General features: G+C 36.0%; 2 protein-coding genes across 6 annotated transcripts in view; one reads left to right on the forward strand and one right to left on the reverse strand.

Annotated features, from left to right (window-relative positions):
• LOC125668256 (mitotic spindle assembly checkpoint protein MAD1-like) overlaps positions 1–9,427 on the reverse strand; it is a 36,013-nt gene extending 26,586 nt beyond the window's left edge. For 2 of the 4 annotated variants that reach the window (XM_056162948.1, XM_056162947.1), the window contains exons 1-3: positions 9,313–9,427; positions 8,083–8,287; positions 1,269–1,429 (exon numbers count right to left, since the gene is read on the reverse strand). In XM_056162948.1, the coding sequence (XP_056018923.1) occupies positions 1,269–1,429; positions 8,083–8,263 (342 nt within the window). In that variant the 5' untranslated portion in view covers positions 8,264–8,287; positions 9,313–9,427. Of the gene's footprint in view, positions 1–700; positions 1,218–1,268; positions 1,430–8,082; positions 8,288–9,312 lie in introns of those variants that run through there. The other 2 variants (XM_056162950.1, XM_056162949.1) reach the window with 2 other exon arrangements.
• On the forward strand, positions 9,403–27,403 carry LOC125668255 (uncharacterized protein PF3D7_1120600-like). Of its 2 annotated transcripts, XM_056162946.1 has the most exons (10): positions 9,403–9,491; positions 9,585–9,807; positions 9,938–10,040; positions 14,524–14,621; positions 16,731–16,989; positions 17,823–21,904; positions 24,778–24,871; positions 25,381–25,430; positions 26,205–26,251; positions 27,255–27,403. In XM_056162946.1, the coding sequence occupies exons 2-9, from the start codon at positions 9,715–9,717 to the stop codon at positions 26,247–26,249; spliced, it is 4,824 nt and encodes a 1,607-aa protein (XP_056018921.1). In that variant the 5' UTR covers positions 9,403–9,491; positions 9,585–9,714; the 3' UTR covers positions 26,250–26,251; positions 27,255–27,403. The 2 variants fall into 2 exon arrangements, with proteins under 2 accessions (XP_056018921.1, XP_048758079.2); XM_048902122.2 differs by having other exon boundaries at positions 9,453–9,807.
• The last annotated feature ends 246 nt before the right edge of the window (positions 27,404–27,649 follow it).

Raw genomic sequence — 27,649 nt, forward strand, 5'->3', positions numbered from 1 at the left:
GCATAGGGGGTATATAATAAATTTATCATTACTACAGTAACTTGATCCGAAGAGTTGGATCACGTCTCGTTGACAGGCGCGGATCATCAGATCAAACTCGACGCTTCGCGTCTCGTGTGATCTGATGATCCGCGCCTGTCAACTCGACGTGATCCGACTCTTCGGATCAGGTTACTGTAGTAATAATATATATGTATTCCATGTATAATGAAAGGATAATGAACAATTTTGAAGGATTTAGATCAACATAAATGTTTATTGTTGAATAATGATGAAAGTGAAGCAGATGAAATTCACATGACTGGTAAATGATTAGAAGCTGACCTTTTTGCACTTAAGACTTTTTTTGGAAGAGTTGTCTGCCCTTTGTAAAAATAAGAAAATCTAATTTTCTAAAAATGTGTGTGGTCAATGATTAATTTTATTTCATATTTTCATTAAGAGAAAGTGTACATAACTTTCTACCAAGAGATTTTGCATGAAAATAAAATTTCTTTTAAAAATATTGTAATAAAACATGCTATTCCCATATACTTCAATGTTAAATTCTAGGTGAAATAAGTCAAGGAGTAAACAAAATTTTGAAAATTCCTATGGTGGATTATTTTTATTTGATGAACCCTTCAAAATGATACCATGATTACAAAAATCCCACCATCCATTTATTAAATATGAAATATGGTCATTATACATTGAATACCTTAAGTATTTTGGAATAAAATGGTTATTTTTCAAACAGTTTCTTCTTCAGAAAACAGCAAGTGTGGGCTTGGATAAAATACATTTATGCCAAATATTTATCTTTCCGATACACATACCGGTACTAAGTTGTCAAAAAAAAATTTTTGTCTAAAGCTGTGTTCTGTTTTCTGAAAGAAAAATGTTTACAAAAATTAAGATTTTAACTAAAGAGTTTTAAAAATTGAAAAATTGCACAACCCTTTATGCTGTGTACTTCATATAATTGTATATATGAGACAAACTATGTGAAACTGTAGTGTACATGATCTCTTTTATGAAATCCCTTTAGAAAATGTTCACTACTCTAATGTAACTGTCTTGAATACCCCTTCACCCAAGGGTAATCTGTGTGAAGTCTTGATGAAATTGACCCTGAGGTTTTCAAGAAGTCAAAATTGTGAAAAGTTTACAGACAGATGATGGACATGATCAGAAAAGCTCACGTCTCATGTGAGCTCTCAGGTTTGGTAAAAAAAAAAAACCCAGCCAAGGGTAACAACACAGTAACATCATACACAGCTACCAACCTCTCTTTCTCCCTGAACTGACACTAAATCTTTTTCAAACTCTATTCTGGATCTCTTTCTAGAAGTTTGCTCCGATACCAAATCACTTTTCAATTTATTAATTTCACACTGTGCTTTCTTCAACTCTACATCTTTCATCAAAAAGACTTTCTTCTCTTTATCTATAAATGACAAACACAATTATGTAAATATTATACAGGCAAAAATGCTTTCTTTCCCCTTAAAAATGCAATTGATAATTTTAGATCTACCAATTATCGTATAAGTGGTGTTTTTAGCAAGACACAAATTTGGTGATTTGTCCATACATCATGGGTATGTATATTTAGTGAAAGCTAATTTTAGCAATTTTATAATTCCTAGAGAGATAGCATATAGTATTCCATATGGAAAAAATATTAGCAATACACTGTATTCCATTTTAATGATCTCAAAATTGTCACTAATAATGCCAAATTTAAATCCTTGCTAAAAATTCTACTTATATGGTAATTGTCCCCCTCACAATTCATTGCACTAGGGGATATATAGTAACAGGATCGTTCGTGTGTGGGTGACTGTGTGTAAGTGGGTGTAAAACACTGAGCTGGTAGACACTCTACAGGCCACATTCTTTGCTTCATTGATTTTATACTCCACATGTAGCTTTGTTATCAAGAGAGGAAAAACCCTAATGATTGTGGGGTCAAAGGTCAAGGTCACTTTGGGTCTTGATAGAAAAAGCTTGTAGACACTCTACAGGCCACAAATCTTGCACAAATGATTTGATACTTCACATGTAGCATTGTTATCAAGAGAGGAAGAACCCTATTATCTCGGGGGTCAAAAGGTCATGATCACTATGGGACTTCATAGAAAAAAAAAATTATCTTTTACTGATTGCCTACTTTGCAAGGGGGCCCCTTGTTTTGCATCATATTAGTATAATAGGCAATCATACAGAGCCTTGCTGTAAGATCAACTCAGTATAACAATCACCCTGAGCCACACTGTAGGATCAAGTCAGCATAAAAACTATCCAGGGCTCTGCTGTAAGATCTTGAAAGTTAGTGTAACAGTCCGTCAGAGTCGTGTTGTAAGATCATCCAAAGCTCCAGAAAGTTAGTATAACAGTCCATCAGAGTTGTGCTGTAAGATCTTGAAAGTTAGTATAACAGTCCGTCAGAATCGTGCTGTAAGATCATCCAAAGCTCTGGAAAGTTAGTATAACAGTCCGTCAGAGTCGTGCTGTAAGATCTTGAAAGTTAGTATAACAGTCCGTCAGAGCCGTGCTGTAAGATCATCCAAAGATCTGGAAAGTTAGTATAACAGTCTGTCAGAGTCGTGCTGTAAGATCATCCAAAGCTCCAGAAAGTTAGTATAACAGTCCGTCAGAGTCGTGCTGTAAGATCTTGAAAGTTAGTATAACAGTCCGTCAGAGTCGTGCTGTAAGATCTTGAAAGTTAGTATAACAGTCCGTCAGAGTCGTGCTGTAAGATCTTGAAAGTTAGTATAACAGTCCATCAGAGCCGTGCTGTAAGATCATCCAAAGCTCCAGAAAGTTAGTATAACAGTCCGTCAGAGCCGTGCTGTAAGATCATCCAAAGATCTGGAAAGTTAGTATAACAGTCCATCAGAGCCGTGCTGTAAGATCATCCAAAGCTCCAGAAAGTTAGTATAACAGTCCGTCAGAGTCGTGATGTAAGATCATCCAAAGGTCTGGAAAGTTAGTATAACAGTCCGTCAGAGTCGTGCTGTAAGATCATCCAAAGCTCTGGAAAGTTAGAATAACAGTCCGTCAGAGTCGTGCTGTAAGATCATCCAAAGATCTGGAAAGTTAGTATAACAGTCCGTCAGAGTCGTGCTGTAAGAGGAAAGTTAGTATAACAGTCCGTCAGAGTCGTGCTGTAAGATCATCCAAAGCTCCAGAAAGTTAGTATAACAGTCCGTCAGAACCGTGCTGTAAGATCTGGAAAGTTAGTATAACAGTCCGTCAGAACCGTGCTGTAAGATCTTGAAAGTTAGTATAACAGTCCGTCAGAGTCGTGCTGTAAGATCTTGAAAGTTAGTATAACAGTCCGTCAGAGCCGTGCTGTAAGATCATCCAAAGGTCTGGAAAGTTAGTATAACAGTCCGTCAGAGTCGTGCTGTAAGATCATCCAAAGCTCCAGAAAGTTAGTATAACAGTCCGTCAGAACCGTGCTGTAAGATCTGGAAAGTTAGTATAACAGTCCGTCAGAACCGTGCTGTAAGATCTGGAAAGTTAGTATAACAGTCCGTCAGAGTTGTGCTGTAAGATCTTGAAAGTTAGTATAACAGTCCGTCAGAGCCGTGCTATAAGATCATCCAAAGATCTGGAAAGTTAGTATAATAGTCTGTCAGAGTCGTGATGTAAGATCATCCAAAGCTCCAGAAAGTTAGTATAACAGTCCGTCAGAGTCGTGCTGTAAGATCTTGAAAGTTAGTATAACAGTCCGTCAGAACCGTGCTGTAAGATCTTGAAAGTTAGATCATCCAAAGCTCCGGAATAAGATGAAGTCAACATTACAGTCATCCCAGGCTCCGCTGTGTAGCGGTCAGCTGGGTTTGATCACCGGTGGCCAGATAGCTCAGTTGGTAGAGCACCTGACTAGAGGTTCAGGGGGCCTGGGTTCCAATCCCCATCTGTTCCATTGCATTTTCTCCCTTCCTGCTACATTTGGTGATGTAGACCAGCCCCTGGAACTGACAGGTGAAAATGCCTGCATGGGGATTTAGATACTGGGTTGATGTCTTCAAGTGTGAAGACATCAAGGAGGGAGGAATGTAGCGGTCAGCTAGGTTCGATCGCCGGTGGCCAGTTAGCTCAGATGGTAGAGCACCTGACTAGAGATTCAGGGGGCCAGGCTAGAATCCCATTCTGGTCTGTTGCATTTTCTCCCTTCCTGTTACAGCTGTAAGATCAAGTTAGTTAAGCAGAGCCCTGCTGTAAGATCAAGTCAGTACAACACATGTATTTACATGTAGCACATGATGCAAAGTTTTCCGTCTTTTTTTCGTGGTATACCTCCATCCAGCGAAAAAAATATTGAATTAATTCCTTATCATTTAGATATTTTAAAACATTGATTTTAAATCATAAAACATGATATGATTTGAGTTGAAATAACGATTTATTTTTGGAATACATTCTGTCATTTTGAGATGGGCGTAGTAATTTGTGAAAACGTCAACTAAATCTGTTTAGCCAGAGGAACACCAAACATTCCAATAGAAAATAGTTCCAGCAATTTTTTGTTGTTGGATATACTACTATTTTTTCAACCAATGAAAAAACATGTAACATGTAAAACAAGAGGTACTGTGAGCAATGTTCACCAAGAATACCCCCGCTTGAGGTCAAGGTCAAATAGAGGCCATGAAGGTACTCGACACATCGTCTCATGGTGATCCACCTGTGTGCCAAATATGGTATGCCTATGTCAAAGAACAAAGAAGTTATGGCCCGGACACGAATCTGCACAGACAGACAGATTCCTATATACCCCCCTGAACTTCATTCGCGGGGGGTATAATTAAATGATTTATATTTCAAGTACTTCCTTGAGTTTCTATATTTTATATCTATTTAATGGTTTTCGATCCTCTTTTTAATAAGGCATAAAAAAAAAATCATCAATTTCAAAATGCTAACTTTCTTATCAAAATATTTCCCTGTCATTTTATTATCTTTTAACATCAAAGATAATCATAAAACTAATCATTATGACTGTAATAGCTTAATATTCTCTGCAAAATAAACTTAGGATTGGTCAATGTTCCTCTGCATTGATTTCCTTCACCTGTCTAAAAGTCTAAAAGTGATATGAATTGTCATTATTGTTCTTCTATGGCTTTCTCATAAAGTCATGGACGTGCGAGCTTGGTCAACTCACGTTAAACACTTTCGGCCATAAATACATTTGCACACAGACAACTATCCTTCTGCTTTTGGCCAATAACTAAGGAAATTTAGGCGACTATCTAAATTATTTAGACAAATTCAAGCACAGAGCTGGTGGGTTTCTGCACTGGATCCGATGGGGGGCTCCCTCCGTACCTTTGCCGCATCCTCAACACAGTCTTCAAGAAGACCGTCTCCCCGATTTTACTGAGGGAGATCTGAGGGTCAATCGACCACAGATGAAGAATAGCAAGCTATCTTCAAGAAGCCCATCCCCCGACTATACTGTGGGGATCTGTGGGCGATCGACTCTAGGAAGAGGAGATGGATCCATCCACCACCTTCTGGTGGACCTAACCATCCCTGGATCTTCAAGAAGACCCATCCCTGTTTCCAGGGGATCCGAGGGTCGACCACCATCGTCGCCTCACCGCAACAAACCTAGTGTAGCAGGGTCCCTACTGGGCAGTCTGCACTATAAATCTACACCATAGTATTATTGTGCTCATATGCACTCGTACATGGTCATTTAAAAATCAAGAAATTGGTCTCCTAAACCTGCAGTTGAAATGCAAAGTGTTAAGTAAACCCCTTATACCTATAGAACATTGAGCTATAATGGGTTCTTGAAACATTATTGCCCATTTCAACTTGCCCAAAATAAAAATGTAAACTTTAAAGCAAAATGTCTACATTGTTCAGTAATATCTGGGAGCCTGTCATGACACATCTGAAGGTTAGTAAATTTATTATGTAACCGGAACCAGTGTAACAGAATTATCGCAATTCACCTTTGAATTAGAACGCTTTGGCCGATATAGTATTGCGTTGTGTGATGACACAATTAAATCTGTTTGTAATACAATTGCGAAATGCAACAAAAACTCTCATTGGTCCATATGTATAAGTCCGCCCAAATTCCCTTATACGGAGTAGTCGGCATTAGAAAATATGACGGCCAGATGGAAACAAACTTCAAAGGAAGAAAGAGAAAAGGTTTTATTCATGTGTTGTTGTATCATAAATTTGAAAAAAAAAAAATCCTAACATATTTTCCTACTATACTTGTGTCCAAACGTGCCTTCAAATATTTAGTAAAGCTTTAACGATCCAAAAACTCACAGCTTTTGATGATTTCGTTCGTTGACTTAGCCATGTTAGATGGCCGGTCAATTCGAATCCCGGTTCATTTCCATGCTAGCACAATAGCGTCTAGATGTGAACTAATACCCGCACAAATATTTTAGCTAAATATTTTAATTAATATATTATCCCAGTTCCATTAAATGACAATTATTCAAATGGTTAAACTCACGGCAATGCGGCTTTCATTAGTCTGGGCCGGTCTCGATCTCTGCCACACGAGTGTTAAGGACCATAATGGGCTTATGTAGCATTTTCGTTAATCAAGAGCTTATTTTACCTTTACAAAAACTGTATCTTTTAATGTCTATTAATCATTCGCGTTGATAATTAATGACGAGTGAATACATAACTTACAACCAATTTTATGAATAGATACCAATGGCAACAGAGTTCGAATTGACCGGCTACCTAACATGGCTACGTCAACAAACGAAATCATTTGAAGCTGCGAGTTTTCGGGTCGTATGTGGCTTTAATGAATATTTGAAGGTATGTTTGGACACAAGTATAGTAGGAAAATATGTTAAAATTTTTTTAATATTGAATTTATGAGACAGCAACACGAGCCTCAACCGTGCGCAGCTTTTTGTGCCCAGTAAATCGAAGGTTTTTATAAGAGCTGGATCTGTAGCTCTGATCCGTCACAATATTTTTTCAGAGAGCTACAGTTCTCCAGGTAGGCCAAGTAATTTTCTAGTCTGACCACCGGTCACCTGAATCAGCTCGAGAAAGTGGGCGGGCTGTAATCGGCCAATGAAAACTCTTGTTGTATTACACCAAACATATCATTCAAACTGTTCGATCGTCTCATTCAATTGTGTCGTCACACAACGCAATACTATATCGGGTAAAGCGTTCTAATTCAAAGGTGAATTGCGATAACCCATAGTCTCTTGTGACACATATGAAGTTTAGTAAATTAATTTGCATATAAATTATAATCTCTTATTTAACCAAATTTAATGGATGGACCCTGTATTAATCAGTTTTGTTTTGCAGTGTACATTATGAAATTGATGTATATCAATCCTGGCAATTCACCAAAGTTTGATTAAACATACCGTTAGTGTCCTACTGTAATTAGAAAAAAAAACCTAGTCAGCTTTCCAGGGAGCACTTGCTACTAATTTACATAGGGTTACATGTATGTATCTAACAATATTTTGATTTTCTTTCCATAATTCGTAAAATGACCACAGGTAGCATGTGACTAAATGCATTATAACTCTTTACCTCAATTTTTATATTTACCTATAACCTCCCCCCCCCCCTTACATTTCATCTTAAAATTTGAGGCAAGAAATTACAACTTATGTGCAGCTTTTAAAAATTATCTCCCTAGACTGTTTATCTAAACTTTAAATTTCTATATGAATATGATGCGAGTATTTTAATTACAAAAATGTCTTTATCTTCAGCTACTAGTATTTAACTTTTTCACATCTATTCTAAATTGTTAGAAGACATGTGGTCATTAATCTAATGCAATGACTGATTTGCATTGCTTACGTTGTGTTCACATCAACAGAAAAACTAGTTTATATGATTTAGAGTGCAAAAAGGTCAAAATTTATCACACTGTATTTCAATAACTACCACATGTAATTTAATGTAGAAATTAATAAAATGAAAAAATACTCCCAAAAGAATCAACAATACATGTACTACAAAAATCAGGTTCAAATCTCTTAAAAAACAAATCACACAGTACATAGAAAAGATCAAATTCATTGCTTTAAGCTAATACAGTCGCCAGTATTGTGTTACCTAGAAAGGAATTCATAGAAAAAGCTGAATTGGAGAGGTTGGATCCTCCTCCAAGTTCCTCGGTGATATCTTGATCCAAATTAAAGTGTAAACCGATTCTGTTTTGTTTGGGGCCCGATATAAACTCATCCAAGTCCCTCTTCATCCTTGTAATTGCTTTTGGTTCCTTTGGTTTCTCCATCCTGTATTTTTACACTTGTGTACCCTAAATGAGAAAACATTCTTTTACTGATATCCTCAAGATATTCCCTAGATTTATTTCCCTTGCCAACTCACATAATTTAATCAAATGCATTTACCTATAAATGATTGTAGTGATTCCTTTCCTTGAAAAATAGCATTTTGATGCAGGACTTTGATAGCATATATGAAGTATTCCATATTTGTTTAACTTAGCTGTTATTGTAATCTAGAAGTGACATACCCTACAAATTACATTCAACACACAAGCAAAAGTCAAAGTGGATCTATATCTCAAAAGTCCCATATTCTATATTTGGAGACAATATCATGATTATTCATGTAGTCCATTGAGTTATTTCTGTCTCTAAATACCGCTCTCTGTAAATGTCTTTGTTAATTTACAATGAGATCTGCAGCCACCATATTTAGTTTATTCCCAAGACATCAATTTAACTGTCTTAAATTCAAGACGTAACTTACGAATTTCATAAGATAAGATGAGGTTTGTGAAACGGAGAAGTAATGAACTTAGTCCTATTTAAATTAGCTTCATGAATTGAGCCCCAGATTCTTGAGCGATGGTACTAGTTTGGAGGCTCTCTTTTCAATGTACTCCATGTCACCTGATTTATGAGAAGAGCATACCACAACAGCATATTGAAATGTGGTTTATACACTACAGCTTGAAATAGATATTTAAAACTAACTTTAATACTTTTAAATTCTTTAAACTAGGCCTCTATAAAGTATAATGTCTATTTAAAACTTTTCTGATCACAACTCAAATAAAAAATATTTGTGATTAGATGATATATAGGCGAATATATACTGAGGTAATTTCAGTCCCTTTATTGGTAATTCCTGTAACATTTCTGGTAATTTTGACGAATGACTAGGCCTTAATTTCGGTCTCTCAATGAAAGGCTACGGAAAATTTATCACTTGAGTTGATGTCGAGGATTTGACCATATAGCAAAGACTATTTCTTATACGGATATAGTTTTGAAGCATAAAAGTCTTACTGTCGATTTCAAAAATCACATTTACCTGTTACATTAGAACTATAGAAATTTGCTTCTTTTTATCCCAGTCGGCGTGTATTTCTCTGGACTGGAAACTAACCTGGTTCCTATTTTTAAAAAAACACCAGTTTACCATAACACGGAAGTTTAGATAAATTTCAAACTTATTCTAATCATATTTCCGGAAAGTTGAAGTGAAAAAATGTGGGTACAGTCTCGCGTCTAGTTAATCTAGAATAATAATTCATTTTGTTATGTAAAATGCTAATCTTTTATCGCTGTCATTTTTCTTTTTAGGCCTAGTATTCTAATGTTTTGCAAGAATATTGACCGTGATCACGTGATTTCAGCCATTATGCTAAGTTTAGGAATGTGTAAGGCTATGGGGTTAACACAATCCCTTATATAAAGAAAAGAGGTATAAAAAATGCCTGGACAGGTAGAACGGTGGCTAGAAACTTTTATGTGTAAACAGTATGCAGAAACTTTCGAAGCTTATGGGTTCAAAACACTACAATCTGTAAGTTGTTCATGTGTGTATATTTCAAAATGGCGTCCTTGCATGTTATATTTGCTTAGTAAGTAGTCTGAAACTAAAATGGAATAGCACTGTCTAAACAAACGTACTTATTTAGTTTATCTTTTTTCAGTTATGCCAGCTCCAACTGCCACAACTGCAAATTATGGGAGTTGCACAAGAACACTGTGAACATATACTAGACAATGTGGATATCCTAAGACAGTCCCTGGGTGGTATGATTTTAGCTGAGTTTGCTATCCTCTCATTTTATATGAACACGGTTCTCAAAGGCTGAGATTTTTGCAGGGGGGGGGGGGTAATTCTCGAGTAAGGGCCAGAGGTTATTTTTACTGCTTTGGTGTTCTGCGGCTAAGACGGCAGTGCAATCCGTTAATCCATAACACCCTATACAAAGGAAGTACTTGTCTCATTAAAACAACAGAATGTTAAAACAAGCCTATTTAAATATCTCTTAATGGGAATCAGTTTTGCATATTTGATATGGAGTGTAAGATCAGTCTGCGAAATTAGCGGTAGTCCGAACTCCCGCGGCCAGTGATTTTCCTGTCAGACTTGTAAAATCCGCTTGGCAACAAGTCCGACTGGCTTGTAAAAAAAAATTACCTGCCGGAGTTTTAATTTGACAATCGGAAGTAAATAAATATTACGCGCTTGCTCAAGTCATAGAATTAGAATAACTCGCCCCAAACAAAGTCATTCGTCCCATTAATTACGCATCTTCACTCGGTCTGTTTCAGATTTATCTTGAAAATTATTCAGATTTCGCATGCGTATAATTTACTTTCATTTTCAACAACTGTCAGTCTTAAACTTAAAAGTTTTTTTTTTTGGGCAAGTTAAATTGAGTTCGGGCATGCTGTGGATTTCCTGAAAATGGTTGCCCGAATGGCTTGTGGTTTGCAAATCATAATATCATTGACTGTAAGATAATATGCATATGGTGTGACTGTTGGACCGAGCGAAGCATGAAATGGTCTAAATATGAAAGGGGGACATATGAGGATAGACAAAGGATCCGCCTATTCAGTTAACGTGGAGAATATAATGGCAGCAGACGTAATCCGTGCATTGTTGCATCACATTTAGCCTCGACTTTTTTCTCTCTTTCAAATCGAACAATTATAAACAACAATACATATCCCGTTTGCAATTTAAAAGACAGTTAAAACTAAACAAAACTGACCAACAAATTTAAAGTGGTAAAAACGTAAGCGTAAATATATCGTATATTTTTATTTAAAGAAACTTTTGAGCTCGTTCATCTATTTAGTCGTATTACTCTTTTCCTATTTGATGATTGGCTAAAAACTGTAACAGTAATAATTATTTCATTCATTTTTAACAAACTAAGTGTTTGAATTGCAAATTTAGCGTCAGTCTTGTATTTTTGGCATTCCAAATTAAAAAACGAATAACTGTAGAGGCAACTAACGAACAAAACAATATGGCAGCGCCCATATGGAAAACAAAATTTAAGTGAACGTATGTAGAGATTATCTTTATTCCTTTGCTGATTTTCTAAATTTTTCTTTTACATTCGTGTTACCTTTAGAGCCTTGCTTCGCGGACAGGCCAAAGGCCTGTCCGAGCTTCGCTCAGTATAATAAAAAAAAAAGAAGATAAAATTCAGAACGTTGATTATTATTAACGGTCATTTTTGATCTATTGAAATAATTTTATAGGACTGTGAATTCATCTTATGCATCACAGATGGGGTACTCCAGCAATCTCCACAATTTGGGTATCCCTCCGATAGATGATTGAGAGTGGTTTCCAATGTAGAAGCTGATGGCTGATGATCAGTGAAATTCTGTTTTTCTCTCTGGATCCCAGTCCCAATTATCATATTAAGCATAAACTGCATGATTGCTGCTAATCATTCCTCCCACAAATTTCTCATTTACGTTGTCATTTCCACCCAGAAATGACTGTGGACGACCTGTTTCAGGGTTTGACACAAAGGCACATCCAACCGAGTCTACTAAATGATTGGTCCGATTGGGTAAAATGTCTTTTTACTAGTCCGACTTGTCATGTTGAAAAAATAAACAACACACTTTATTTTAACCGTAAGGTATTTTATTCTGAAGGGGGAAAAAATAAGCATAAAAAATTAAGAAGACTTTCAACTGCGCAATGACATAATCTCTATTTTTAGCGTTAATAGATAAGTCGCGGTCGAAAGTGATGTTTTGCGACATCTACTCATTGTTATTAAAAATGTGATATTGTTTAAAGTTTTGCATTAGATAAATAGATATAGATTGAATTCATTTTCATTTAAAAACAGTTTATTTTAATTAAATGTGAGAAGTTTTTATCATATTGCATCATAATTTCATAAACAACCATTTTTCGGGTTGATATATATATATATATATATATGTGCAAGAATGTCTTTATTCAAATAACAAAAAGATGCCTCAAAGAAAAAAGAAAAGCAGGTTTATGAAAAAGCAAAATATTCTAAATGGACTGAAGAATTTCCTTGGGTAAACAGGAAATGCGTTAACTTTGCATTCAAACTTAAAAGGGAAAGTGTTGTTTGTCGTTTATTAAATGGAGAAACCATCAGACTGTCTTAATTTTTTTCTGGAAAGTTTGGTCAGGGCTAGTGGATGTAAGGTCAGGTCTATTAAAATCATTTTAAGTAACTCGACTGGTCTAGTGCTCAAAAAAGTCAATGTGAAACCCTGTGTTTGTTAACATAGTTTGCCTGAATGGCGACCTGGTCAGCGATTTTTTTCTACCCACTGGTACTGGTACCGGTACCCATTCGATTGGGAAAAATAGCGTCAAAATCGAACAAATTGGGAATTTTCTACAAATGTTTCAGCAAATGATTTTAACTAAAAGAAAAGAAAAAAAGAGAACAAAACAAGAACTATTCATCTCTTTACAAACTTTTTACGGTAATATTTGCTGTTGGATTGTTTTAGAATCACTGTAGCTCTACAAAACATGCGCACTGCCATGATCTGTACTTTCGATTTAATACCAGAAGTGAACATTTTAGTTAACTTGTATATCGTTTTAAACTAAGTAAATTACGATGTCAGCGGTCTATTTTTCGGAAAGTAAGTTGGGAATTTTTAGTCTCAAAATTGGGAAAAATCAACAGTTTTTGGCATTGGGAATGGTACCGTTTATCGGTACCAGTTATATAAGGAAAAAAATCGCTGCTGGTGACAAGTTTGGATTGTCAATATTATTTATGTATTTGAAAATGAAATACAAATAATGTGGGGAAAAATCTATAGGTGAAATTTCTTACAGTACTAGTCTCATTAGTATTTTGGTCTGCTGCATTAATGAAAGTCATATTTCAAAATGCCGGAAATGTCCGCTAACATTTCTTTATGTGAGAGCAAAACATCGGGTAAAAACTACATGGACACTCGTGCTAGGATTTAAGAAACCCAGGATTTATCAGCCAGATTTGGGAAATGCCATATTTTTTTAATTGAGAAAATTTCATTGTCAACTGAATTCAGTGACATTTGGAATAAAATAACTAATGAAATTGTGCATGATGTTTTGAATTCATGTTGATTCTTTATAGGATTGCCATGAATTCATAGTTAATATGAGTCTGAAATCAAAAAACAAAACAACTCTATTGGTTTCAGATTTTATTTGGGGGAATTTTTACAAATTGGAGGGAAAAGAGCCTTTTTTTTCATTGGGAATAGGGCCTTATACCCCCCCCCCCCCTTAATATAAATTTAAACTGAAGGAAACTATAAAGAGAGGTTGTTTAAGACTTCGTAGAATATGGGGCATCTGTGGATCATTGTGTATGAAGATGAGTTGTTTTGTTCTTACTGCCAAAATGCTGGCATCATCTTCAACTTTAACCAGGGATCAACCCCGTTCAATGAAATTTTTAAGAAAAAGTAGTAGTAGAAATCTATGAGAGTGATGAGGAGGAGATGGGTGACTGAAAATGATGTGAGTGAGGAGAAGGTTAAAGAGATTCTGTTTGAAAATAAAATAGAAATGCATTAAATTTCAAAGTAATACACTTTAAATCCTCTTTGTTCGGGCAACGTAAAACCCATTGGGTTCAAACATTGCCCAAATGGCAAGTCAAAATTTTGACGCTTGTGAAATCCTAAAGTAACAAACTTACACCAGAATGCTTTAAAATAATTTTAATGACCAATGTGCTTATAATTGGCATATACAAAAAGGCTATGTTAATTGTCAAATCACATGAGACAACCACTTCACGTTCGCGCTTTGGTGAACATGTCAATCAATGCTTCTCTCCATGACTGAGAACCTGGCAACAATTCTTTTAACTTCAACTAGGTAAATTTTAGGTGGAGCTGAAAATCTTGGCGTTTGATGGAGACATTTCATTAGAGATTAAAGAAATTCATTTGATGCACAAAATGAGTGTTAATGGTTCATTTATCCATATACATACAGGCCGTGAACAATCTCTATAAATATAGCAATATAGCTTGTAAAAGCTATTTTCAATAACCTTAGAGTCAGGATGAAACTGCAATAGGGATTTAAAGGATGACTATGTATGAGCTAGGTGACCCAGTGAGCAGTATGGCCTTTGGACCTCTTGTTTTAATCTTTATTACCCCTAAACTTCTAGAAGTATAAACTATTTTCAAAAGTAAGAAATCCAATATGAAATACAAAATGTCATAAACCCTGAAATGTTTTTTTTGTTAGGCTCCAGTAGCATGAACCATTACCAGGACAACATGTATAATGCATACAGCAACAGACTCTCCAGCATTGGGCATTTGCAGCGCAGCAATCCTACCATGGTAAATATTGGTGTAGTGACTATGATGTAAATTATGACAAACCTGACATTTATCACTGTTGTAAATCACATAATGAAAAAGTATTTATGCGTGATGACTTGTTTTTGCTTGAAGAAAAACTCAGGAAACACGTGCCTAATTTCACACTGTTACGTAGATTTAGATACTGCCTATCATGTAGTATCAGCTGTTTTTATCTATCGAGGAATAAGCACTAAAGTATATTACAAATATTCTTACCAAAGTTTGGAAAATATATGGAGGGCTTCACCATTATTATATAAACATTTGGTCACCAAGTAGAAGAAAAAAAAAACATGAAGAAGAACGCCAGCAACTGTTGACTCATTTCCTGATTATTGTGTTCACATTGTCATTGTATGTTAGGCAACATAAAGTCTTACAACTTAAGTTTAAAAAGCTGCTGTATAAGGAAAAATCTTCAGTAGTGTACTGTGTGAAATACTCCATGTGTGTAGACTTTAAATGATTGCGCTCTTAACTTGCCATTGCCATGGCTTCCAAATATTGATAACACAGTGATATTATTTTGAATGGTCCATTTTCAAGAAACTATTAACCTTTAACCTTACGTGGTTCAAACTTGCATATAAATAATAAGCACTTAATTAATACGGCCAAGCTATCCTCTGCCATTCACAGTTATCCAGGTAAGGTCCAAGCAGAAATAATCAGACACTGGAGTGATGGTGTGTATAGGCTACCAAAACTTCCAGAGATCAAGAGTAAAAAAAAAACTGAAATATGTTTTACGGGACCCAAATTTCACTTTGAGAGATCGAGAAGTTTAAGAGATCAAAAGTTCGAGAGATCGGTAGTAAATTTGTTTAGTTATAAAAAATTTGGATTGTGATTTCACTTCGAGAGATCAAGAACTTTGAGAGATTAAAGTTCGAGCCATCAAGAATCACCTGTATCTTTAATTGCACACAACCCCTTTTTATGAATAAGTAAATCAAAACAAATCGGACATATCCACAATGCAAATTTTCATACACAGTGAATATCTAATGCACTGTTCTGTGATTATAAACTGAGATCTGGGGGCATATGATCTTTGGTATGTCTGCAAAAACTTTAACCTTGGCCCTAACTTTTGAATGGTTGGTGATGTTGGCTTTCATATTTTGCATGCGTATTCCTTTTGACTAGACCTTTCTTTAGGTAGCAAACTTTTTGACCTCATGCTAAGCCTTTCATATTTCACATTTGTATTCCTTGTAACAAAAACTTCCTTTTAGTACCAAAATTTTTTCCTCTTGACCTTGAAGTTTGGCTATATCTTTTTTTTGCAAGTGAAAATTAGATTGTCATGCAAAAAAGATTTTAAAAAACAGTTATGCAATACTTCTAACAAAGAGTAATGGAGTACTCCTTTCTGAAGATTCAAGCTTGTTTAGATGAAGAACCATAGGGGAGAAAATAGTAAAAATAAGGTGCAGTGATTTTAAAAAAAATCTTTATCTTAGCTTGCATGGAAATCTCCTTAAATATAGAAAATGTTCAAAGTGTGGCACTGGTACCAGGATGGGACCAATATGGGAGTTCTTACTTTTGCACATTGATAATTTGGGGGGGGGGGGGGGGGGTAAAATCTTCTCAAACAATTTGCCAAAAATATACATCATGTAGTGTACATTGTAGTTTCTTAAATCTATGACCTGAAGGGTCAGGATAGGGCCACAATAGGGATTCAGATTTAAAATTTTATGTAAAAATATATGGGATAAAACTCTAATATCTTCTTCTAAAGAGTTTGATGTTTTGTATAGGAGTAAATCATTTAAAGTCTTTCAAATCTTGTTCAGAGGAACCATAAGGGTACAATTGTCGTATATTAGAGACCCCCATCCACCCTCAAGAGATCTAGGGTGGGGCTTCAATATGGGTTTTAAGGTTCTACTTGGGAATCTTTTGAAAATAAATTTCTATGAAAACCCACAGAGGTACAATTTGTGAAATTGATAGACTAGTTTGTGAGTCGTAGATGGGTATACAATTTTACTTCTTTTATGTGTACTTTATCTTTGTATGAACAGGTTGACTCAGATGAGAGTTGTGACTTATTGACCTTTTTTAACATTCCAGCCAATGGGGAATATGCGTGGAAACATGACTGGCTATAACTCCCAGGGCTATATGAATAGTCAAAGTTCTGTGATGCAACATCAGCCACAGCATCAGCAAACCTATGTAGGGCACAACTCGGCATATTCCTTGAATCAGCACAGTTCTTACATGGGGTTTGGAGGAACAGCAGAACACCGACAGTATCAGTTTCCTGCTACAGATAGGAGGGGGAGTAACAACTACTCTGCCAACGTCGGACCTTCGGCCAATCCAAATGGTAATAACAAATCTTATTCAACTTCAATCTAACAACATTCTTTTGACTTGCTACTAAGTGTACTAGTACTTAGCAAAGTGAAATAATAATAGCAGCTCAGTTTAGATTTAAGAAAAGAAATCCTTGTATGGCAGTTTGCTCCCCAGAGCTAAAAGCTCATGTGAGTGTCATTTCTAATCATATCTTGTCCATCGTCCATGAAAGAATTTGTCTTTTTGTCTTTAATTTCGCTGATAATGTATAAAAACTAAATGCATATTTAGGAGAAGCAAAAGGGGACCAAAATTGTGAATTTTGCAACTGTAGAGTTCTGACTCTTTGTCTGGATCCAAAACAGTTATAGTGTTAATGTAACATATTCTGTAAACAATTATAGTGTTAATGTAACATATTCTGTAAACAGTTATAGTGTTAATGTAACATATATTCTGTAAACAGTTATAGTGTTAATGTAACATATATTCTGTAAACAGTTATAGTGTTAATGTAACATATTCTGTAAACAGTTTTAGTGTTAATGTAACATATATTCTGTAAACAGTTATAATGTTAATGTAACATATATTCTGTAAAGTCTTCCATCGAACTAGGAGTACTTTTTGGGGCATTTTTTGTATAAAGAACACATCTTGTTTTATACTGCTGTTGAGTACTAGAATTTAGCATGGATATGCAGAATAGGATAATTATTATTCATAGCCCTTGAGGTTAGTGATGCTTAAACTCAGGTGACCTATAAGGCCTGTGGGCCTTGTTTTCTTTCTTGGGTGAGCAATGTGGCTGATAAGCCTCTTGTTCAGGATCTTACTACATTTTATTTTTACATTCTGCAGGTTATCACAGCAGGCCACAAATTCAAAATATGTCCAACCAACAAGTGCCGCAGACTCTGATGCATTCACACATGCGCCACAACTCTTCTAACCAAAATCCACAAGAAGTTGCAAACAATATTCTTCAGATGGCAGCTTCTACATACATGCCAAATCAGACAGTCACTGTCCCTTTGTCAAAGAGTCGTTCGGCTCCATATCACATACCACCCAAATCTCCACATAATAACTATACTATGCAGGGTAACTGTCCAACCTCAACACAGCAGCATCAGCAACACATCGGACAAGCTCATCAGTTTGCCTATCCCAATTCCTCCCCCCACCAGTCATCACAAGGGCCATGTGCATCACCAATCAGTCCAAATGCTGCATATATACACAGTCCAGCGTCTCATCACAGTGGACAGAGCATGCCTAATTCCAGTCCTCAGTCAGTCCATAGTCCAACCTATGGATTGAGTGGGCCATGTGTCAAGTCACCTTGTGCCATGGTTGCCTCTCCCGGGGGAGAGGTATGCTCGCCATGTCAAATGGCTTCCCCTGTTAACTGCCAGGGAAGTGCTCCCAATGCTTCACCACAACACCAACAGCTGCGTGTAAATTTAACAAGTGGAAATCATGCCATGTACCAAGGTCAGATGACATCACCAAACCATCAAGCCAATATGAATCAGTACTCGCCCAAAACTAACCCAGTCACCCCACCTGCTAGTCACAATGTGTCACCATACAGTAACTCCTCCAGATCCTCCCTACATAGTCCACAACACAAGAACTCCATGTCAGTATCCACTGTTTCTGGCCATTTCTTTAGTGACTGTGCTTCAGACATTCCAGAGACTCCTCATGAAAAATCAAACTCCAACCCCTTACAGTCTTTACAAAAATTGTGTATGCTACCTGACCATCAAGTGATTGATCCTAAAAGTGTGGTAAATGATGCTTGTCTTGAATCACCACAGTCATATGACCACCAAAAAAACTTGAATAGCGATGCCGACAACCATTTTGAGAACCAGGACCAGGTATCGGCATCGAAAACAAGAAGTCCTGCAAATTGTGATAGTGTAAGCAAACTTGGAACAGAAATGGCAAAGACTTGTGATGATATATGTAGTGTAACATTAGAGCATACAAGTGACATATCAAAGAAATTCATTTCAAGTACTGAGAATGAAAAACGACACCATGTGATTGATGAAGAATCATGCGAAAAAAAGTTTATTTATGATAGTTTCAATTCTGTAAAAGGTGAAGCTATATCGGAAATGACACATTCAAATGAAGACAATAAACAAATGGAAATACTGAATGAGGAAAAAACGCAACAGCAAAAAGAATCGCGGCCATGTGATGACACACAACAGTATGAAGAATCGCGACAGTGTGATGAAACAGAACAGAATAAAGATTCCCAGCATTATGATGAAATGCAACAGAATAAAGAATCGCGACAGTGTGATGAAACGCAACAGAATAAAGAATCGCGACAGTGTGATGAAACGCAACAGAATAAAGATTCACAACATTGTGATGAAACGCAACAGAATAAAGATTCACAACATTGTGATGAAACGCAACAGAATAAAGATTCACAACATTGTGATGACACTCAGCAGCATGCATCACAACTGTGTGATGATGCAAAGCAACACAAAGACAAACAACAGAATGGAAAAGTACTGCAAGAGGAGGTCACAAAGGAAATAAAAGATAAAGAAAATCAACTTACAAGTGCTGCAGAGGAAGTATCTGTTAATGTGAAAGAAATATCTGAAAATGGTGTTCTGTCTTATTCTAGCTGTGGTCTTGTTCAGTGCAAAACAATCATAAGTCCAGAAACTGATGGTTGTGAGCAGGTCATCTGCAAGCCAATGGGATGTAAGGAAAATGATGATATACTCTCAGAAATTCTTGATTATGAAAATGTTGCCAAAGAAAACAATAATGAGCTAATTCCTCAGTTGAATGGTGATGAAAATTCTTGTATTCAGTATTATAGACCAAAGTGTATAAAAAAAATTAATAGCACAAAAAAATTGCATCTTGATCCTAGCTTTAAATTGCACTCAAAGGTGCTTTCAAATCCACTATTGGTAAAAACATATTCACGAAGAGATCAGCTTGCAGCCAAGTACAGGTGGCGAAGGTCACAAATGCCAAGACCAAGGTCATTAAGGGGTGTGCCAGCAAGACTGGCAAATGCTGCTCAGTACAGTTCTGTAAATTACAGTGATTCTGACAGTGATGATGGTGGAGTATTACTAGTGCGCGAGGATATAGATTTCACTCAGGATCCGGAGTCACCTTTCCCCATGTATAGTGTTTCAGATGAAGTGTCTCAAGAGGGTGATGTCAGCTCTTCCATTGAAACGGAAAAAGATGATGTAAGTCTGGAAGGTGACCAGTCATCCCCACCATTACCTCCTTTAATAGAAGCTGAGGGACCAATTGAAACCACAGAGTCTATAGATATTGATGACTTTGCCTTAGACACAACCAAAAACTCACGAACACTAGCTGTGGAAAGTGATAAAAATCAGGCAAAAGTTCATGGTAAATCTGATCAGAGTGGGAAGAAAGTGAATAAAAGTAACTTGGATAAAAATGTAAGGAGAAACTCAGCTAGTTCTAGAATTGGGCACATTTTACCAAGGCAGTCTGCAAGGTATGGTGTTACATCTAGTACAAGCAAGTCCAGAAAAGCAAAAAGCAGATCTCCTACCAGAGATGCAAAGAAGGACTCTGATGAGGAAAAAGAGGATAAAAGCAATGAACAGAACAAGTCTTCTAGTAAAACTCCTGCCAAGAGATCTATTCGTAAAAGGAAGAGAGCTTCACCGATGAAGTATGGTGACTTGTACTACAGCGCTGACTATATTATCGATTCAGAGGAGGAAATAGAAGTGGAAAAGAAAAGTAAATTAGGACGAAAGGAAAACGGTGGAAATAAGGAGAGCATGAATAATGAGGAATCGGACGTTATTATTTTGAATGATGAAGAGGAGGAATCCATTGTCAAGAAAAATGAAAGTTTGTCGTTAGCCCATAACTCCAACAATAAGACAGGTTCTACTGTCACGACTTTACTACCCAGTGTAGAGGGCAGCAAAAGGACCAAATTAAAAGCTAACGCAAAGGTGACTCTTAATGATATGTCAGGTAATGAATTGTCTTGTATCATGAACAAGAAAACCTATTTAGAAAATGAGAAGGCAAAGAATTCCAAGGTTTCACATTCTGTGGATGATGAAGCTGATGTCAAGACTCTGATTTCTATTAGTGATGATGATGTGGAGAATGAAGTTACAGAGACACAAGAAAGTTCAGCACCGAACAATAAAAAGAAATCCAAAACTCGGAGTGTGAAGAAAAGTGGTAAAGGGAGACTTAAAAAACTTCAAAAATCTCGTGCCAAATTTGACATGTTTGATGATGAAACAGAAGAGATTAATTTAAAAAAGACTATTAGCATCATGAAAAAGAAACACAAAAAACGTGAAAAAGTTAAGGTCGATGAGAGTAAAAGTCGAGTTACAGGACCTTTTTTACATGTCAGAAACACTGAACCTTCATACTGTCGAGTGGTTAATCAGTATGAGGAAGATCCAGAGGTGTCGGAGCAAAAGTTTACGAAAAAAGTTTCTACGCCAATAACTGTGTCTACTGTTCATATGTCAAAGCTCTCAGCAGAAAAATCAGTTCATGTGCCTAGCAGCGCCTTAACAGAGGAAATAAACTGGGTGTGCCAATTGTGTCACAAACACAGCAGTTTTAAATTTTTAGGTGATTTATTTGGACCGTATTACTCAGAGGGGAATTTGCCATCATCTGGCAGGCGAGAAACTTCTCTTAACAAAGATTCAAATTTCAAAACAATTAAACACAAAAATGTTACTGATTTGAATATAAGTGACTCGGTGCAGAAAACAAAGAAACGTGTGAAATCAACTAGTGTGTCCCGACCTTTGGAAGAAGTATGGGTTCATGAAGACTGTATTGCTTGGGCTGATGGGGTGCTACTCATAGGGCAGAAAATCTATGGTCTTGAAGAGGCTACATCTGTTGCATCAGCCACTGTAAGCATTAATATGTGTTCATTATTTTGCCAAGATATTTAGGTCACCTGAGTCACTTAGGTGACCAATACTCTAAACAGTGCCCATCAGTTTCTGTCTGTAATCCTTTAACATTTGAAGAAAAAAAAATTGGAAATTAGTATCAGTCTCCAGGGTAAGTGGTGGCTGAAGATGACAATGTTTTCTTCATCTGAATCATCAGAACTTAACCATTTTGAATACTTTCATATTCTTCATCGTTCTCTTAAATCAAAGTAAAACCGTGGAATTATGTCTCCCCTCTTTCAGGGGGAGACATATTGTTTTTGTATTTCTGTCTATTCGTCCGTCCGTCTATCACAAAATCTTGTGAACGCTTCTCCTATATGGCTTATCAGATAAACTTGCCATTTGTAGATGTGCATATTTTTGGGACAGGAGGATCCAATTATTTTCCTAAAAGTTATAGTGGATCTAAGAGGGGTGGAGGATGTTGAAATAGCTTGTGAACGCTTCTCCTTTATGGTTTATCCGATAGACTTGAAATTTTGTTCAATACTTCATTGGCATTTGCAGATGTGCATATTGTAAGGACAGGAGGATCCAATTGTAGTTCTTAAAGTTATAGTGGATCTGAGAGATGGAGGTTATAAAATAGTTTGTGAACACTTCTCCTATGTGGCTTATCGGAGTTCATGTCTATGTTCCTTCTCATGCATTCTCCTCCATACCATGCAGTACATTAAGGGAAGGAGGTTTCATTTGGAGCACTTTCAATTTTGGGGGATGGGGAGACATTTGTTTTTCATAAAAACAATCTCTAGTTTCATTTGTTTTCATTGAAAGACTTTTGTCACTGCCATGACCATATTTAATCTCAGACCCAGTTTCTTGTTGATTTTCCTCCTGGTCATTCAAATGGATGGTCAGGGAGATGTAGATTCCTCACTTGAAGATCTGTCTTTAGTTTTGAAATATAAAAGTATAGGCTTCTTGTTTTTATGCTCCCCGAAGAATTTCGGGGGAGCATATAATTGATGTCGTGTACTTCTGTCCGTCCGAGCTCTTAGCTCCTAAATATCACAAATGCTCCTTGAGACAAGAACTTGTGAACCATGGTCAGTTTGGAATGGTGAAGGTCACTCAAAACATAAAAGTTCCTTATTTCAAAAGATTTTGATACAAAATTTCCCATCTCCCATCCCTTTTATCAGAAATTGATCACAAATATTCTTTGATCTTCAACCTTTTTAGCTCACCTGAGCCCTCCAAGTGAGCTTTTCAAATCAAAACTTTCCATTGTCTGTCATTGACGGCATCACGTTTTTATCTTCTTCTCCAGAACCACTTGGTCAATTTCAATCAAACTTAACACAAATTATCCTTGGGTGAAGGGGATTCAAGTTCAAATAAGAGGCAACACCCTTCTCCAAGAGGAGATAAAAGCGAAATAGTGAAAATACACTGACAAATTTTAAAAATCTCTAGAACCAGCAGGCCAATTTCAAACAAACTTGGTACAAATCATCCTTGGGTGAAAGGGGTTCAAGTTTGTTAATATGAAGGGCCACCCCCTTCAAAGGGGAGATAATCATAAATATAGGGTGGGGTCATTTAAAGGGGCATTAGCTGTCATTTTGTAACCAAAATTTGAATTCAATGATATTGTTCTTTGTTATATATTTCAGTAATAACACCAGTATTTAATTCAAACACTTTTTAACCTCAAAGCAGGCACATGAATATGTAATTTTGTTGATTAAATAATTATTGTCTTGCAAAACAATGATTCTTCCTTACATATTTCTTTATGCTAAAAGCGGTTATCTAACATAGTTTTATTAGGTTTCTCTTGTATTTGTACAAAATAAATATTTTTATTAGTCATTGATATATATTCCTATGCCTTTGAGAGATTTTGAGAAAAAATGGTTGCCATCACTTTCACAGCTAATGCCCCTTTAAAAATCTTCTTCTCAAGAACCATTGGGCCAGAAAATTTCAAATTTACATGGAAGCTTCCTGACATAGTGCAAATTTAAGTTTGTTTGAATAATGGGCCCCGGAGGTAGGGTGGGGCCACAATAGGGTATCAAAGTTTTTCATGTGAATATATAGGGAAAAATCTTCTTCAAGAACCACTGGGTCAGAAAAGTTCAAATTTACGTGAAAGTTTCCTGACGTATAGTGAAGATCCAAGTTTGTTCAAATCATGGCCCCGAGGGTAGGGTGGGGCCACAATAGGGGGTCAAAGTTTTACATTTGAGGATATAAAAATCTTAAAAACCACTGGGCCAGAAAAATTCAAATTTACATGAAAGCTTCCTGACATAGAGAAGATCCAGTTGACAGGGCCTATTGGAACATCTCAGAGCTTGTGTATAGATTCTTCATATGCTATTCATTGGACATGTCAGTATACAAGTTCACTCTTAATCAGCACATATTGATGGGGAGGGAACAGAAAGAAAATAAGATAGTAGAAGGGAGAGATGAAACTGTCCATCCCCACCCACTCCCAAAAAGAAGTATCAGTTCGATATTTTTTGAGGTTATGCGATTAATCATGTTTAATGGTCAAACCAATTATCATATCACAATTTGTGAAGACAATGAACTCACACCATGAAAGGTTACTACATCTTTAGGAAAACGTGTGCTACATTCGGGACTTAGATTGTCATTTAAGGGAGAGTCAAGTATGAAGCGGCTGCTCACTCAAGAAGATTGGCCCTTGGGCCTCATTTTCTGTTCTTGTTTAAAAACCATATGCAAAAAAAACCCCATCATACTTGTATTCTAGTTTAGAAAGCAAATGAAATATGGAATGGGTGGGTGGTATATTATCAAAGATTGTTTGCAAGCTGTGCTGTTTGAACTTTTCTCCCTTGTAGATGTGTTCATCTTGCAAAGAACATGGTGCTATGGTTGGATGTCTGCACAAAGGATGTTCCCAAAAGTTTCATTACATTTGTGCTGTAGAATCAGGTCAGTATCATTATGTGATTTAAATCAATATTCCTAAATAAATGATTATCATTGTATTCTTTATTCAAACTTCAAAGGCATAATGTGAGAGAAGGCTAGTGAAGTACCTAAAGTACTTATTTAGATCGCAAATATCAGGTACTCAATACTAGATACGAGATATTTTATTCCCAATGCTCTGATCCAGACAAAACAAAGCTCCGAATTTGCATTTGATTAAGTAATTAAAAAGATTACATAAACTTATTGGGATTAAATGCTAAGGTGAACAGTGCAAATAATACAGTAATAAAGGTAAAGATTCAGAGAACTTTCTAAAATCATTTTTATCAGAATTCATAAAGTAAATGTCTAGAAGTAAAGATTTGGATATTTAATGTAAAATATGTTGAACATTTTCTTTGCTCTCTTCAAATCCCACATTGCTTGACTTTCATGATAGAATGCTAATTTCTTATTTGTAATATTGAAAATTCTCAGATATATTAATGTTTTTTCATGCTTTGTAGGGTGCTTTATGGATGAAGAAAACTTTTCTTTGTTGTGTGTGAAACATAAGGTAAGCGAATTTCAAGTTTGAAAAGTAAAGGGGTAAGAAAATCTTAGGTGAATTTTCACAAAGTGTCCAAAAACTTGCCAAGGGATGATCTGGTAAACTGGACACAAGAGATAGGAAATTGGTTTCCAGGCTTTGAATACCCAGTTTTTAGACAGTGCCCACAAAATCTACTTGTTCGGATGTCAATTGGATGCTGGACTGTCCACCATGCCAAAGCAAATAGCATCTCATATTATTGATATCAACCAAACACACAACCACACGGTGCACTTATCTGCTTATCCACTCCCCCTGCCTATTTCTGTACCACTAACCATGTCCATTAAACAAAACAATGGGTACGTGCTCAAAATTCAAATGGTTACACATTGAAATTGAATTTTGTGGGGTTTTCTTTTACTTTTTAGCTTAGTATGTTATGGGGAGGGAATTCTGTGAAGAAATCTCCACATGGTGTGGAGGGGGATCCATGACTGTTTTGTCAAGAATTCTCTCTTCAATTTAGCACCCAGAGAACTTGTTCAATAGTGGAATATTATAATTTATTTTAATGCATGCTTATTTGTATAATACTTATTTGTCATAGCTATTAAAGTATTTTTCAATCAGCAAGTATTGATTAGAAAGAAGATTGGTTTTAAAGTGGGAACTGTGTCATTTTCATTAATGATAAAAGCCTGTCTCCATGCTGCATCTATTTTTGAAGAAGAAGAAAATTGGCCTGAATTTTGACTATATAGCATTAAATACATGTCTTTAATTCTTTTTATTTAGGACAAGAAAATGAAGCAGTTAGAGACGACATCTTCAAAAACATGAAGGTATTTTACTGATCTGATTCTCTGTATTACCTTGAGATATTACTCACTTGAGCTGAAACTTGTGAGTTTTTTGATTGAAATTTATCCATTATCTGTCTGATGTTTGTCAATTTTCACATTTTTAGGACTTCTATACGATGATTACTGCCCTTAGATACATATGCCCTCATGGGTGATGCATGATTTTTGGAATTATCAGGTTTCTTACAAATATTTTGATGGTTATGGCCGGGGATATTCAAATCTATTCTTATAACCATGATTGTACAAATTTTACTGCAATTAGTTTCTCAAAATGATAAGCAAGCATCCTGAGATATATATATTTATTTATTGGATCTTTGCTTATTGTTGGGCCAATAGTCAAGGGTGAATTAAGAAAAAATTTTCGGGGTTGGGGTCCAAACAAAAGACAGTTTTCCAGAAAAGCTTAATATGAAAGGAAAGAAACCCCTAGAATATGTTGTAAATGTACATATCTCATTTTGTGAATACTTCAGTGTGTCCTAGTGCATAATTCATATTGATTGGATTAACAGTAATATAGTCATGCAATATAGATGTTATGATTAGATCTTAATATTCTTAAGTGTTAATTGATTGTCAGCAAACTTATACAAATCAACTGAAAACAACACACACATTCATAAGATTGATATGTACAGACAAAACATATGAATAAATGATCCTTTGTTACATTGTATTTTTCGTTTAGTATGTGTTTTAGAGTGTTGAAGCCATGGAAAATGTATAAATGCAATGGAAATTGATAGACAATCTTAATTAAATGGTTTAGAACAAAGCTCTAGAAGAAAAATAATGCATTTATATTTGTTTCTATTATGAAAAATTTATAATATGATCACGTGACAAACTATCATCCCCCCTCTCTCGGAATGTGTGTTCCAGATGTGTCTGTGTGCAAGTTTACTTAGTGAGCATTGTGGCCCATGGGCCTTTTGATGTATTAGCTGTCTAATGATATTTAATTTGATATTTGCAGATGCTGAACCTTCAGAACTGGTTGTGTAAGCCAAAACTGTGTTATTGTGTAATTCTCAAGGGTCTGCATAAAAACTATTTTGTCTTTTTATCAAAGCAGATAACATGTGATATTGATCAGAGAGATCAATAAATTATATAACATGACAACTTTGTGTTTTTTATCTCTCTTTAATGAATGGTTTGAACCCAGATATTAATTCACCTTGGCCCCACCCTCACTCCAATGCTCTTACCCCATTCCTATTTGAGAAGTTGAAAATGCATGATGAACAATGCACAAAAAAAGGGGGGGGGATAGCTTGCAATAGGTCACCTGATTGTAGTCATTTTAAGAAGGGTTGGGAGGGTATCTTCTCAAGTAGAGAATGGAGAAATTCAAACTGCAATATAAGT

The sequence above is a fragment of the Ostrea edulis genome, chromosome 4 (assembly GCF_947568905.1).
Source record: "Ostrea edulis chromosome 4, xbOstEdul1.1, whole genome shotgun sequence".
In the NCBI taxonomy this organism is placed as follows: Eukaryota; Metazoa; Mollusca; class Bivalvia; order Ostreida; family Ostreidae; genus Ostrea; species Ostrea edulis.